Source organism: Chrysochloris asiatica, unplaced genomic scaffold (genome assembly GCF_000296735.1).
Source record: "Chrysochloris asiatica unplaced genomic scaffold, ChrAsi1.0 scaffold00039, whole genome shotgun sequence".
NCBI classification, from domain to species: Eukaryota; Metazoa; Chordata; class Mammalia; order Afrosoricida; family Chrysochloridae; genus Chrysochloris; species Chrysochloris asiatica.
In genome coordinates, this window is record NW_006408557.1 from 7,521,088 (window position 1) to 7,535,005 (window position 13,918).

The window sequence follows — 13,918 nt, forward strand, 5'->3', positions numbered from 1 at the left end:
GTACTTTTTAGCTTTGTTTGAAAATCAGTTGTGACCTAAATTAATAGTGTATTAATTTATCAGAAAGTGCTTCAGGCATTATTATCTACACTGAAGGGTTCCTTCAGTGTTTTGAAAATACCAAAAGTTTTCATGAGAAAAATAAGGGAGTTAGGGTGAAGGGAAGTGCTCGTAGAAAATTAATAAAAGTGAATAAAACAGGAAGAAGATAAATACCACATTCATGGTGGTGGTGGTGGTTATGTGCCATGGAGTCAGAACCAACTCATAGTGACCCTGTACAGGGTTTCCGAGGCTGTAAATCTTTACGGGAGCAGAAAACCTCATCTTTCTCCCACAGAGCAGCTGGTAGTTTCGAATTACTGACCTTAAGGTTCACAGCCCGATTCGTAACCACTACTCTACTAGAGGTATTAATGTTAAAAACAGCTGATAAAATTCATCTTTGTAGTATTTATTAGGAAAACTGAAACCACTTAGGGTTGGGCTATATACTTCTAAAGTTATGCTATTTGTGGTTTTAGGGCACTTTTCCAAACACTGGAGCCAGGATCATGTTATTCACTGGAGGTCCCCCAACCCAAGGACCTGGCATGGTGGTTGGAGATGAATTAAAGACTCCTATTCGATCCTGGCATGATATTGAGAAAGATAATGCACGTTTCATGAAAAAGGCAACCAAGGTAGGTACTCTGGGATAGGCTGTAATAGGCTAACCCAGCGCTGCACTAGGCTGCTCTGGAGTGGCAAGGCTGCTTTGCTGAGGCCATACTTCATGGTCAACAAGAGGTGCTTACTGAGGTGATCTTCCAAATCTTGCCTGCTGCTAAATTACCACCCTTATTATACCTTACTTAGAGTGGTTAGTGGTTGGTTGTGTGCTGTTAAGTCGGTTCTGACTCACAGTGACCCTGATATAGAGTTTCTGAGGCAGTAAATCTGTACAGGAGCAAAAAGCATCATCTTTCTCCTGCAGAGCAGCTGGTAGGTTAAAACTACTGACGTTTTGGTTAGCAGCCCAGCTCGTATTCCACTACACGACTAGGGTCCCTTTCAGTTAGAGTTGTTGTGAAGTGCCATCGAGTCAATTCCAACTCATAGAAACCCAGTATAGGGTTTCCAAGGAACAGCTGGTGGGTTTGAACCACCAGCCTTGTGGTTCAAATGGACTTTGCAGTCTAGAGTATTCTGCAGTGAGAATAAACTACTTAAAACTACTTAAAGTGTTTTAAGATTCAAAACTGTATTTTTATTTTATTTGGATGCTTTAAGAAAAATTATTTGCATATTTAAGTACATATAATGAACAATGTTGATGCTTTCATAAAGAGTTTTTTTTTCTTCACAGCACTATGAGATGCTTGCTAATCGAACTGCTGCCAATGGTCACTGCATTGATATTTATGCTTGTGCTCTTGATCAAACTGGACTTTTGGAGATGAAGTGTTGTACTAATGTTACAGGGTATGTTGACAGTGAAAATAAGTCTTTTATCTTATTTCAGTGATGGAGCCTTTGCAACGGGTGAGGCAGACTGAGATATGCTTTCACATACTCTAAGCTGTGGTTTCCTGGGATTGTGGGTCTCTTGGGGGAAGAAGCAATGATTAGCAGGAGGTCTTGAAGGTTCACCACGAACAGGTTGTATCAGAGTAACTTCATTTCTTTCTTCGAATTGTTAGACTTGCCCGGGGACCACGACAAGGAAGAAAAGCACAGAGTATGTAGACTCACCAAGGTCTGTCTGTGAGAAAGGGAAGAAATAGGGTCCGAGTGCCAGAGCAATGAGGAAAAGTTTTACCTGGCTAAGTGAGTCCCAGCGTGGTGCTGTAAGAGAAGCACTGGAGTGTGAACTGCAAGGTTGGTGGTTCAAACCCACCAGGCACTCCTCGGAAACCCTATACAGATTCATTGGTTCAGAACCATCTAGATAGCATTTAACAAGTGGCCAAACCTGTGACTAACACTGAATACACTGATGTACTGACTTAGTCCAAGCCCGAATTATATTCAGAGATCAGAGTGGAGAGCAGTGGCTCTCAAGGTGCGAGGCGCCTGGACCAGCAACATCAGGCTGTCCTGGGAACTTATTAGAAATGCACGTTCTCACGCTTTATCCCAGACCTGAATCAGAAACTTTGGGGAGGTAGCCTACAGTCTAGTCTGTTTTAACAAGGTCTTCAAGTGATTCTTGGGCATACAAACTTGTGAGAAACAGTGATGAAGAGCTATGATTTGTAAGCCTGTCTACACCCTAGAATTAATTCGTTTTAAACATTGTTCTTGTGTAACACTGCTTTGGGTCCTTATCCTTAGAGATTTTGGTTTAATTGGAATGAGTTATGGCCTTGGCATTGGGATTTTTTAACTGTTCCTTCAGGATTCTAACAAAGTTTAAGGATCACTGATACAGATCTTTGGTAATTAAAGTATGGCCATTAAATCAGCATCAGCCTCATCTTAAAACGTATTCAAATACAGCATTTTGGGTTTCAACCCAGACCTGCATCAAAACCTGCATTTGAATAAGATTTCCAGGTGACGAGCTTGTATACCAGATTTGTAATGTGTGTGTATCTTTTCTGTGTGGAGAGCCATCAGTTTCATCACATTCTCAGTGAGGTCTTTGACTCCTACACTTAGAATTTAAGTCAAATCTCAAGTTGCACAGGTATGGTATCACCTTATGTGTTAGTATTGAAGATTTTAAGTGCCATCAAGTCAGTTCCAATTCATAGTGACCCTGGATAGGGTTTCCATGGAGTGGCTGGTAGGTTTGAACCACCGACCTTGTGGTTAGCTGTCCAGTGCCATACCAGTACTCCAGTATTGAAGTGGTGGTGGTGGTTCTGTGCTTAGGAGTTGGTTCCGACTCATAGCGACCCTGTACAGGGTTTCTGAGGCTGTAAATCTTTACAGAAACAGAAAGCCTCATCCTTCTCCCACGGAACAGCTGGCAGTTTCTAACTGCTGGCCCTGAGGTTAGCAGCCCAATTCGTAACCACTATACTACCAGAGCTCCTTCCAGTATTGAAGTACTGACAGAAAATTAAAAAAAAAAAAAAACAACTTAGAGGTTTTAGTTGCTAGATGAAGGTGAGCCAACAGATTGGAATAGCTTCCAGCAATGGCTAAGATCATAGTTGTTGTTATTAGGTGCCATCAAGTCCATACCGACTCATAGCGACCCTATCTATGTACAACAGAACGAAACACTGCCTGGTCCTGGGCCAACCCCACAATTTTTGCTATGCTTGAACTCATTGATGCTGCCGTCTGCCAATCTATCTCCCTGATATCCTTCTCCAGGGACTGGTCCCTCCTGACAATATATCTGAAGTATGAGAGACGAAGTTTGGCCTCCTGGCTCCCAAGGAGCACTCTGGTTGCACTTCTTCCAACACAGTTCTATTTGTTCTTTTGGCAGCCCATGGTACTTTTAATATTCTCCTCCAACACCGTAACTCAAAAGCATCTATTCTTCTACCTTCTTTCTTGTTCCCTGTCTAGCTTTCGCAAGCATATGAGGTTGTTGAAAATACCATGGCTTGGGTCAAGGTGCACCTTAGTACTCAAGCTGAAGTCTTTGCTCTTCAACACTTTAAAAAGGTCTTCTGCAGCAGATTTGTCTAATGCAATATGTCATTTGATTTCTTGACTGCTACTTCCATGAGTGTTGATAGTTGATCCAAGAAGAATGAAGTCCTTGACAACTTCAATCTTTGTTGATAAAAATGTTGTTTATTGGTCCAGTGGTGTGGATTTTGTTTTCTTTACATTGAGATGCAATCCATATTGAAAGCTGTGCTCTTTGATCTTCATCAGTAAATATTTTAAGTCCTCTTCACTTTCAGCTAGCAAGGTTGTATCATCACAGCAACTCACAAGCCACCACAGTATGACAAACTGACAGATGAATGGTGGGGCTAAGATCATAGAAGTATGTTATTTTCAAAGAAGACAGTAACATCTGGTGCTAGCCACACTGGATTATATTGCTTTTTATTCTAAATATTTATTTCACTTTTAAAAGTGGGTATATACCACAGTGCCACACCAGGAGTCCTCATACTATATTAAAACAACCTAATAATAGGCATTTAGAAATGTCGTTTGGGAGGAAGTTCTAAGATTATAGTTAGTCCTGATGTGGCTCTGTGGGCTAATGCGTCAGATTGCAAAGTCGTTTGAACTGCATAGTCTGTAGTTCAAGCTCACCAGCTGCTCCTTGGAAACCCTATACAGGGTTGCTATGGGTCGGAATCGATTCGACGACATTTAGTAACAACAACAACATATATATTATAGTTAATATATCATTAGACTTATGATGTGGTGATGTAGGATAAGCAGTAGACTGCTAACCACAGTGTCAGCAATTGAAACCCACCAGCTGCTCCTTGGAGCTGCTCCTTGGAAATCGCTATGAGTCAGGATCAAGTCGACAGCTCTTATCAATAACAGCAACATAAAAAGAACCCCCCCCCCCCTAATCATCCTAAACGATTACTTTCTTTTTCTCTTTTAGAGGTCATATGGTGATGGGAGATTCTTTCAACACTTCTCTCTTCAAGCAGACATTCCAAAGAATATTCAGTAAAGATTTTAATGGGAATTTCCGAATGGCATTTGGTGCTACTTTGGAAGTAAAGGTATAATGAATTTTAAAAACTTTAATGGAAAAATAGTGTTTTTATTTATATAGTAGTCAGACTTCTATCAGCTCCAGCCTGCTGGGCACAAAAATCTAGAAGTTAATTTTCAAAAGTCCAACTCAGTTTTAACATCTTGCAAATGACCAAAAGTAATTGGTTTCTATACATCTGAAGCAATAAGGAAAGGAGAGTCAGTCAGGAAGTGGAGGACAAAATCAAATATCTGCCTGGTTGCCTTCATGAACCTCTTCTCTGACATGAGACCAAAAGAACTAGATGCGGCATGGCTATCATTATTGAGTATTTTGCTAAAAAATTCTGTCTAAGAATCCTCATCAAAAGACAGTAACATGCCGAACAGAATTTCACGTTTTCATGAACTCCAGATTTTCTGGAGCCACTGAGGCTAGAAGAGCCCCTGAAACTGTTGCCTGGAGGTAGTCTTTAAACTTTAAACCTCAAACCAAAACTGTTAAGTTTTCTTTGAAACAAACAAAAGCTTTATTAGTAAAGTACATCTTGCCTTAAGTATAGAACTATTTATGTGGGTTCAAATTGACAACAGCAACTTGAAAGGTTGCGTGGAAAATGAAGGAGCTGTTTATTTAAAATAATCGTGGAATAATGTAGAAAGGAGAGTGAGAATAGTAGCACAACTTGAAGAATGTAACCAATGTCACTGAATTGTACATGTAGAAATAGTTGAAATGTTGTGTCTTTGTATGCACTTCCACCCCAAAAAATGTTTAAATAAAAATTTTAAGAGAACCTAACAAAATGAATATCACAAAACCATAATTCATCCCTTTGCTTCTCAAGTAACCCCTGTATATTAATGCCATAAGCAAAGCATTTTCTGGTGTTCTTTTTTTTTTTTTTCTGGTGTTCTTGCAGGCTTTATTCTACCTTGCTAAAAGCAGCAGGTATTAGAAGAGATGATATGGGTTGGTCGGAACAGCATCTGGGCCTGAGGACAGACAGCTAGACAGTTGTGCCCACACCCAGCTGTAGATATGCACAGCCACATGGGGAGTACCATGAAGAGTAGCCAGAGCACTCTGAACACTTAGTATAGCATGTTGAGGTTTTGTTTATGTTTTTGTTGTTTGTTTTTCATGTAGGGACTGATAACCATATATACGTGATTCTGAGTCGTTGAGAAAATGTTAAAAGCTGTTAGAAAATGTGATTGAGATTTTTATTTTGAGATAAGCATTAAATCATCTAGGTCCTGTCTAATGTGAAACTTGTTTTAAATCAACTACAAAGATTTTAAAACATTTATTGTGCTTTAGGTAAAATTTTGCATAGCAAATTAGTTTTCCAATCAATAATTCCTACACAGATTGTTCTGTGACATTGGTTGTAATCCCTGCAGTGTGTCAGCACTCTTCCCCATTTCTTTTCTTCCCTGTGTTCCTTGTCTCCATTCTCTGGTTTCCCAGTTCCTCCCTGCCTTTGATTTTGGGTACATGCTGCCCTTCTGGTCTCATATAGTTGCTTTAAGAAGCATATTCTTTAAGATTGTTTTTACTTGTTGTATAGACATGTTTATTTGATTGATAGGTGACCTCCAGGAGTGTCTTGAGTTTCAAGTTAGAATGTTATATAACTCTAGGGCAATTGTTTTGGGTCTAATGTTAAATGTTAACATTCTGAAATGTTTGAAATTTGCTTCAAAAACATTGGACAGGAATGGACTTCGTTGAAATGAACTGAAATTAAAAAAATAATTTGTCTTGTTAATACGTTGGTGTTTATGAATTACTTTTTAAGCAACATAAAACAGAATGTTCACTGATTGGTAACAAATATGTAAATTATTGTTGATATGTATGTAGGACTGAAAAAGAATGTAGTCTTGGTAGAGTTGTTATTATGTGTACAATAATTTCAAAGTTAAGAAAGTTGAAAATACTGGGTCATGTTTGAAACAAAAATAATATCGTTTATAAAGAAGGCTATTATTAAAGATGTAACTTTTCACAGTGACCTTGAAAAGTTTGTTAGAACAGTACTTGTATGCTATAATAGTTTCTCTGGGTGGAATGATGCTACTGTGTTTTTCCTTTGAGCTTTAGTTATGGCTATCATGTTAGTAGAGTGGTTCTTAGTGATATTGTGACCTAATACTCATGTAATTAATTCTGTTTTAGACCTCTCGGGAACTGAAGATTGCTGGAACCATTGGTCCATGTGTATCTCTAAATGTGAAAGGGCCATGTGTGTCAGAAAATGTAAGGAGAACTCCGATATCACCATCATCCAACATACTCCAGGATTTAATCCATTATAAGTGTAGGAATGTGATGAGCTTGCATTGTGTTCACTTGTTTGCATTTGTGTGAGGTGGCAATGTTTAATTCTTACTAAAGACCATGACTTTGAAATAAGGTAGCATTTTTGTCCCTCTATCTACAGAGACACAGAGGAGGAGACTGAGGCTCAGGTTATGTATCTTGCACAGGGTCAGAGTTGACACGGAGGATCTAGAGCCCAATCCCCGCTGACTATACCACCCATCATTGGGTCTCTGTGCCAAAGAATCACAAAACATTTCATCAGCAAAATAATTCAAGGATTAAACATGTGATCATCAGCCTTAGAAATGTTATCTTTGTCTCACTTTCCCTCACTTCTAGTAATGAACTTTATGTGACTGAGACTAATGTTTGAGTAACAAATTTTGAGTTTGGATGAACACAGTTTTGCTATCACTTGGGGATACCACTTACTTTGATCATGCTTTAGCTCCAAGAAGAAGGCCCTCTGGCCCAGTGAGTCGTCTCCAGGGTGATTCTGGGCTGGGATTATCATGGTAATGTTCTTTCCTCATTGTCATCATCAATGAGAGATAGTGTATAAATTGAGGTGATGAGCGTGAACTCTAGAGCCAGACTTGGGTTCAGGCCTGCACTCTACCATTTGCTGGCAATCAGCTTTATGACCCTGATAAGGTAATTAATTTGTGATTCGGATTCTCCTCTAACAAAAAAAAGCTTTCAAGTCAGTTCCAATTGATGGTGATTCCATGTGTATCAGAGAACTGTGCTCCATAGGGTATTCATTGGCTGATTTTTCAAAAATAGATTGCCAGGTTCTTCTGGGTGGTCTTGAAATTCCTACCTTTCACTTAGCAGTCAATTGCATTAGTTCTTTGCACCACCCAGTTTGGTTTGTCTGGGAAGTGAGGATAATTATGTCCCTAATTTATAGTCTTGTTAGGAAGAGTAAGTGGGTTGGTTCAGATGAAGCGCTGAGAGTAGGGCCCGGATCAATATATACCACGTCTGATGTCATCATTTTTTTTCCCCCATCATCCTTTTTTCCATCTGCAACCAATATTCACTTTGTGACTGTTACAGATCAGACTTTCATAGAGATTAACAGAGACAGGGTGATTTGAGACAATATTCTTATAGTCTCCTGACTATGATACAAGCTTTTGGCCCAGGCCTTATTTGAGTCACTAATTATCCCAGAGTTTAAAGCCCCCCCTACTTCATGGCAGGCTTTAGAAGGTTGCCCTAATCCAAATAGTTTGCGTAGTACTTAACAATCTGCCAATTAGGGGCTTCTGAAAGTTTTTTTAAGAAGTTTTTTTTTTTTTATTGTGGATTGAATGAAAGTTTACAGGACACATCAACAGTTTTACATTCAACAAATCAATCATACACCTTGTTTCATTACAATGATTATAATTACCTCCATGTACCATCAATTAACAGTATTTCTCTTTATCCACTTTAGCTTTTTAAAAACAAACAAACAAATGAAAAACCCACTCAGGCATATATAATAATTTACATCTCCAAAGGGCACATTCTGCAAGTCTGCTCCTGGCCACCAGCTCTTAGTCCTTCTCTTCTCAGTCCTTGAATCTAGAGTCCTCAGCCACTCCTCCTGTCCATGCCCCTATCTCTGCTTCCATCTCTGGCACTGCTGCTTCTCTGGATAAGGTCCCGCATTCTGCTTGTGCATTTCTCTCTTGATGGTCCTAGGGTCCTCTGTTTCTGAACTGTAAGATTATCCACTCCCCTGTTTTTGTTACAAAACTTCTACCTTTACAATTGTAACAGTCACAATTAGTCATGATAACAATTATTCACTATTGATTCTTATGAATCTTATCCCCATCTCTTTTCACCAGACCCATTAAAAAAGTATTTTTAATGAATGAGTACAAACTGGTTAGCTGCTCAAGGACCCACTGGACCAGCCATGAAGGTTTTTTGGTTGGAAGGTTGAGGGTGTGGAGAGGAGGAAGATACCATTTCAAACCTGCAAAGAGATTTAAAGAAAAGCATAAATACCGATATGCTCAGTATTCTAGAATCAGCAGTTGTTAACTTTTTGCTGTAATTGCTCTTTTTGCGCCACATTTGCATTACCTATCTCATTGTCATCTGATTGCTATATTTGCTCTATCGTTTTTTACAGAATCTTTGAGAATTAATTGCAGATATTATGACATTTTTCTTTAAGAACTTCAGTGTGTGTTTTGTAAAAATGGTTGTTGGTGGTGGTTATGTGCCGTGGAGTCGGTTCTGACTCATAGCGACCCTGTACAGGGTTTCCGAGGCTGTAAATCTTTATGGGAGCAGAAAGCCTCATCTTTCTCCCGTGGAACAGCTGGTAGTTTTGAACTGCAGACCTTTAGGTTCGCAGTCCGATTCGTAACCACTACGCTACCAGAGGCCCTTTTTCTAAAAAATAAGATGTTAAAAATAGAAATGAAGGATGCTGTCCAATCAGGATCTCATTATCAAACCTAAGATATAAGTAACAGTAATTTCCTAATGTCATCTAATATGTATAGTCTTTTTCTACTTTTCCCCCAGCTATTTTTCCCCAGCAAGCATTTCGTTTGGCTTTATATACCCTTAATCTATTTCATTCTACAATGGTGCACCTATCTTATTGTTTGTTTGTTTTTTTTTTTTTTTAAAGAAAATGCCAGTTGTGAATTGTCCACATTCTGAATGTGTCTGATTGTTTCCTCCTGGTGGTATTTAACTTGTTCTTATGTAGACTGCTAACTGCACGGTTGGCAGTTCAGACCCACTTTAGAAGCTAAGGTGTGTAGCTGTGCTGTGCCTTTAGGGCTCTTTGCTGTTGTTCCTACCTTCAACAGATGTTACGTAACTTCTGCTCTTAGAAAAGTGGACTAAAAGGGAGGAACACTCAAGAAGCCATCCAGTTCCCCATCTTGCTTAGGAAGTGCTGAGGAAACAGTACACCCTTCCATGCCTCCCTCTTAGAGCTGCTCTGTGACTTCACTTAAGTACCTTCCTTCTCGCTTTCCTCAGAGTGCTCGTTTGTGTCCAGATACATATACACTTGACATGGTTTTGTAGAGACCAGATTGTTGTCAGCTGTCGTCCAGATGGATTGTGGAGTAACATAAAGCAATGTCATGGCTCTCTCAGGTGTGCTGGTAGTGCACTGAGTTAAGCATTGGCCCGCTAACTGCAAGATTGTCACTTCAGACCCACCAGTTTCTCCAAGCTGAGACTGCTCCTATGAAGATTTACAATCTCTGAAGCCCTAAGGCGCAGTTCTTTGTGCTATAGGGTCACTGTGGGTTGGAATCAACTTGATGGAAATGGGCTTAGTGCATATCACGTCACTTTGTAAGCACAGTACTCTTGTGTTTTCATGGGGTGTGTTGGAATGTGTAACACACTCAACTGTTTCTGGAATGATAGAATGTGTGTTTTGCAGTTTAGTTACCTTGGTCGTTCTAGATATTTTTGACACTTGTGGCATTTTCGTCTAGGTGTCATGAGTAAAATAGTGACACTGTCATGCTGATTTGTTGCTGGCGTTAAGTGCCTTTGAGTTGGTTCTGTCTCGTAGCAACCCTGTATAGGGTTTCCAGGGAGTGGCTGGTAGGTTTGAACTTCCAACCTTGGAGTTAACGGGCCAGTGCTTATCCTCTTGAAGTACGTTAGGACTCTGATTTTAGTGAACATCAAAATTGTCACTGGGGACCCAAGTGGTTAGTCAATAACGTACAGCCACATACCACTAAAAATCTCTCTTATTCAGGAAGTCATATGTAGCTTTGGCATAAAGGAATTTAATTAAAAATTAGTGTTTTATAGCCAGTGCACTATAGCTCTTTTGTTTTGTTTTCCCTTGTAATGATGAATAAACTAAATAAAACTTTCAAGCTAAGTGGGTAATTCTCAGCCTTGACTATTTACTTCTTCCCCAACCTTGAGTTGATTCTTTCTGTATTATATGTTCACTTGAATATTATATGCCATGTGTATATATATTTTGGATGTAATCGAAATTGGTCAGAGTTTCAGTATCCAATATTTTTCTGTAATTGTACTTTTTTCAGTTAACTTTTCATTTTGAAATTGTTTGACTTTTCATCTAGAATACGATAGTGTAATGGCCTATCCCACTTGGAGTCATTTTCGTCAGGGTAGTGTTTGCGTTTTTCCTTCTAACTCCTCCTGTAACTATAGGAACTTGGTGTTGGTGGTACAAGTCAGTGGAAAATCTGTGGCCTGGATCCCACAACAACACTGGGCATCTATTTTGAAGTAGTCAATCAGGTGAGTTGGATTTTTTTAAGTGTATTCATGTCACGGTCTCATGTTTCTTAATTTATTAAAAACTGCTGGCCTCTGGTTGACGTCTCTGCAGATTGGTGGTGCTTTAGGATTTTATTCGGCCTGATGCCAGTCTGACATGAACATAGTCTTTTTTAAATTCCTTCCAGGGTTTCGTTAGTGCCAGAGAGCAAATTTACCTTTGTCACTTTATTGTTGAACTGATAAAGGTCGTTAGAATTCAGCTGTGGCCCTTGTGTTGATGAATTTTATAGTATGTCACTTTATTCCCTGGTATTTTATTTTGAAAATTTTTGATGTACAGAAAAATTTAAAGAATTACATATTAAAAGCCCTCTTACCCTCCACCTAGCGTCTACAGTTGGCTTTCCTTGCTTTGTCACATATCTCTCCATCAATCAATCCACCCTGAGTATACCATTTAAAGTCTCCTTGTGTTAAGTGGGGCCTAATCAATAATGTCACTGTCAATTGTGTGTCTGTTTAGGAAGAATGTATGTGACCTCTGTGGACAGTTGTACTTTAATATTGCCCGTAGTAGTAACTGTGTGTGTGGACTCTTCCTGCAGCACAATGCCCCGATCCCCCAAGGAGGCAGAGGTGCCATCCAGTTTGTTACACAATATCAACACTCCAGCACCCAGAGACGCATCCGTGTTACCACCATTGCCCGGAAGTGAGTATATCCTCTCTGTTGATCTACTGACATGATATTCCTATGAAGAGAGATATTTTAACATCTGTTAGTTGGTCATTATAATCCCATTGGATGGTCTTACCAGTCCTCACTGGTTTGTTTGACCTGAGGAGGAGAGGAAGACATTCATTGGCTAACCAAGATGGGCGTGTGGGTACTTGCTTAGAGGAGTCATCTTTCAGTAGGAATATGGTGGTGGTAGTAAGCCACGGAGTCAGTTTTGAGTCAGAGAGAACCCTGTATGGGGTTTCTGAGGCTGTAAATCTTTATAGGAGTAAAAAGCCTCATCTTTCTGTTGCAGAACTGCTGGTAGTTTTGAACTGCTGACCTTGAAGTTAGCAGCCCAATATGTAACCAACTTTGCTACTGGGGCTCCTTTGGTAGCAGTATTGTTGATTAAAATAATTTTTCATGATTTTATTGTATAAGTTAACACATAAGTCTGTCTTCCTTGTAAAAGATTCATGCAGCAAATAGTAAATAAAAAATGGGTCTTCTCTCTTGTTCTCCCTACAAGTAAGTGCTGCTGGTATACTGGCATGTAGCTTTAAAGTATACTTTCTGTACAGTTATGTACTGTATGCATGTGTGTATGTATGCATATGTGTGTACAAGGGGGCTTCTAAAAGTTCATGGCAAAATGGAATAAAGAGATAACAGATTTTTCCACAAACTTTTTGAAGCCTCCTCATATGTACATATATAGGTATGTTGTTAAGTGCTGTTGAGTCAGTTCCAACTCATAGCAACCCTGTATAGGGTTTAAACCATAGTCCAGTGCTTATCCTACAGCACCACACCAGGACATTATATTTATTTATATATAATTTATATTTACATATATTTACACACACACACATACATACACACTTGTATTTTATTTTATATTAATTGGATCATATATAATTTGTTCTTCAATTTGTTTTTCTCAGTAATGTACCCAGGACATCTTTGTATGCCCGTAACATACAAGATTATTTCTTTCATTTAAAAAGCTGTATTATATTGCATAGTTTAATATACCACTCCTTAGTAAGGGATATTTTAAGTTGCTTCTTTCTTCCTCTCTCTTCCTCCCTAGCCTTTTCACTGCTGCATGTATATGTTTAGGCCTTTGTGTACATGAATTTTTCTTTATACCTACTTCACAAAACTTAGCGTAGTGGTTATGAATTGGGCTACGAACCTTAAGGCCAGCAGTTCGAAACTACCAGCTGCTCCGCGGGAGAAAGATGAGGCTTTCTGCTCTGGTAGAGATTTACAGCCCCGGAAACCCTGTACAGGGTTGCTGTGGGTCGGAACTGACTCCACGGCACATAACAACAACTTAATAAAACTACTGTCCTAAAAAACTAATTTGTATTCCTTCCATTAATATTAGGAGAGTGCCCTATCTCTTCATTCACATTCGATACTAGCACTTTTTAAATGCAAATATAGAGCACTTGTTGTTCTTAAATGCCATTGAATTATTCCCAATCCTTAGGAACCCTGTGTAGTGTTTCCTAGGAGAGGCTTGTGGGCTTGTACTGCCGAGTGTGCGGTTCAGACCAACTTTGCTGTCCAGCACATTAACCCTCAGCACCACACCAGGATTCCTATAGCAATGTTGTTAAGTGCCGTCAAGTCGGTTCCAACCCATAGTGACCCTGTATAGGGTTTCCAACGAGTAGCTGGTGAGCTTGACCAGCCGACCTTGCAGTTCAAACTGCTTTGCAGTCTGACGCATTAACCCACAGTGCCACACCAGGTGGTTTCTCATTTATGGATTGATCACTTTTTCATGTAGTTTGGCTAAATGTATTTCATCTCTGATAACCTTAGCTCAGTTTGTAAAATCTCTTTTCTTTCCATTGATTTGCAGGATCTATGTATTCTGGATATGATTATAGTTAGGTTTATTGTCCACACTTGTTTCTGATCTGTCTCTTTTCTTTTAGCTTTATGCATCTAGGATACCTCCATATATATATATA

At 39.3% G+C, this 13,918-nt stretch overlaps 1 protein-coding gene across 3 annotated transcripts in view; it reads left to right on the forward strand.

Moving 5' to 3' along the window:
* LOC102842459 (protein transport protein Sec23B-like) overlaps positions 1-13,918 on the forward strand; it is a 39,018-nt gene that overhangs the window by 13,099 nt on the left and 12,001 nt on the right. For all 3 annotated transcript variants that reach the window (XM_006860640.1, XM_006860641.1, XM_006860642.1), the window contains 6 exons: positions 525-683; positions 1,349-1,464; positions 4,529-4,652; positions 6,812-6,892; positions 11,138-11,227; positions 11,815-11,921. In XM_006860640.1, coding sequence (XP_006860702.1) covers positions 525-683; positions 1,349-1,464; positions 4,529-4,652; positions 6,812-6,892; positions 11,138-11,227; positions 11,815-11,921 — 677 coding nt within the window. The remainder of the gene's footprint in view (positions 1-524; positions 684-1,348; positions 1,465-4,528; positions 4,653-6,811; positions 6,893-11,137; positions 11,228-11,814; positions 11,922-13,918) is intronic.